General features: G+C 55.8%; 1 protein-coding gene across 1 annotated transcript; it reads left to right on the top strand.

Moving 5' to 3' along the window:
* SMIM32 (small integral membrane protein 32) lies at positions 1 to 531 on the top strand. The gene has a single exon (XM_029049810.2). The coding sequence runs from the start codon at positions 49 to 51 to the stop codon at positions 367 to 369; it is 321 nt and encodes a 106-aa protein (XP_028905643.1). The 5' UTR covers positions 1 to 48; the 3' UTR covers positions 370 to 531.
* The last annotated feature ends 744 nt before the right edge of the window (positions 532 to 1,275 follow it).

Here is a 1,275-nt window from a genome sequence, read left to right as displayed (position 1 = left end):
TCCTGCCCGATCGATCGCCTGGAGCGGGCGGGCGACCGAAACGGGAACATGTTCGGCCAATTCCTCAATTCGACCAGCGTGGCGGGAGCGCACCTGGTCGCTCGGCCCGGCCCCCTCTATCCCAATGCCACGCAGCGGCCCGTCGGCTCTTCGGGCTTCTATCTGCCGACGGCCAAGGTCCTGAAGGAAGGAGAAATGAGCAAGGCCGATCTGGTGACCTACGTGGTTCTCTTTTCCTTCCTGCTCGTAACCGTGTCCGTAATCGTCCTTTTCATCAACTGCCAGTTGAAGAACTCCTCCTTCGCCACGTTACCTTACGACAGGTCTCTGAGAGAGGCCAGGAATCCGTGGAGAACCCAGGAGGTCTAGATCCCCACCCCTCCCGCCCGCGAAGACGTCGGAGTTAAAGGGGACTGCCCCCGATGCCGGCTGTTCCGAGCGGATCCTCAGCCAGACCGTCCCCACGAGAAAATCCTTTAATTCCCTTTGGCCACCGAGTGGATGCCGGCACCTTTGACTGGGAGACTCGTTCGGCGGCGGCGGCGGCGGGGGCCGGGGGGAGACAGGATTTTCCTGGGGGAAGCGACCGTGTTGGAGGGGAGATGGTAAAACGAGCCGCGAAGTAGCAGAAGGACAAATCTTCCGTTGAGCTAGAAAAGTTGTGTTTTGTCGTCGTCCCCCGCCCCTCCCGATCTATGATAAATCCATCCGTACAGCCACGGTTCTTCTCTGTAAACTAAGGAACAGACAGAGTAAAAGCGGCGGCGCGGCTTCGTGGGAGGGTACAGAGAGTGGCCTACGAAAAGAAAATCTCTTATCCAAAAAATGAGGGGTTGCCGGACAGAGTGCTTAGTACAGTGCTCTGCACATAGTAAGCGCTCAATAAATACTATTGAATGAAGTTATCTTGGTGCAGAATGTTTCCAGAAAGTCCACGGTCACGTTCAAGGTGGGCTACCTTGAAATCGGTCAACGCTAGTTACGGTTCTCGTGGGTGATTTTTCAACCGCTTCTTTTGGACGGTGAGCCCGTTGTTGGGCAGGAATGATCTCTATCTGTTGCTGAACTGTACTCTCCAGGCGCTCAGAACAGCGCCCTGCAGGCAGTAAGTGCTCAACAAATACGATCAAATGAACCACTCAATCGGGTCGGTAACTCAAAAGAGGGGGCAGGGATGGGACGCAGACCGTCACCCAACTTTCTCCAGAGTAAGCCCTCCTACCGGGTAGGCAGAAAGTCACAGAACAACCCGAGGCAACCGTGCATTCAGGGAAA

The sequence above is a fragment of the Ornithorhynchus anatinus genome, chromosome X1 (assembly GCF_004115215.2).
Source record: "Ornithorhynchus anatinus isolate Pmale09 chromosome X1, mOrnAna1.pri.v4, whole genome shotgun sequence".
Taxonomy (NCBI): domain Eukaryota; kingdom Metazoa; phylum Chordata; class Mammalia; order Monotremata; family Ornithorhynchidae; genus Ornithorhynchus; species Ornithorhynchus anatinus.
This window is presented reverse-complemented; position numbering and strand designations above follow the sequence as displayed.

What these genes read in the sequence shown, in the direction of transcription:
- SMIM32 (XM_029049810.2), top strand. Translation starts at nt 49, where the DNA reads ATGTTCGGCCAATTCCTCAATTCGACCAGCGTGGCGGGAGCGCACCTG.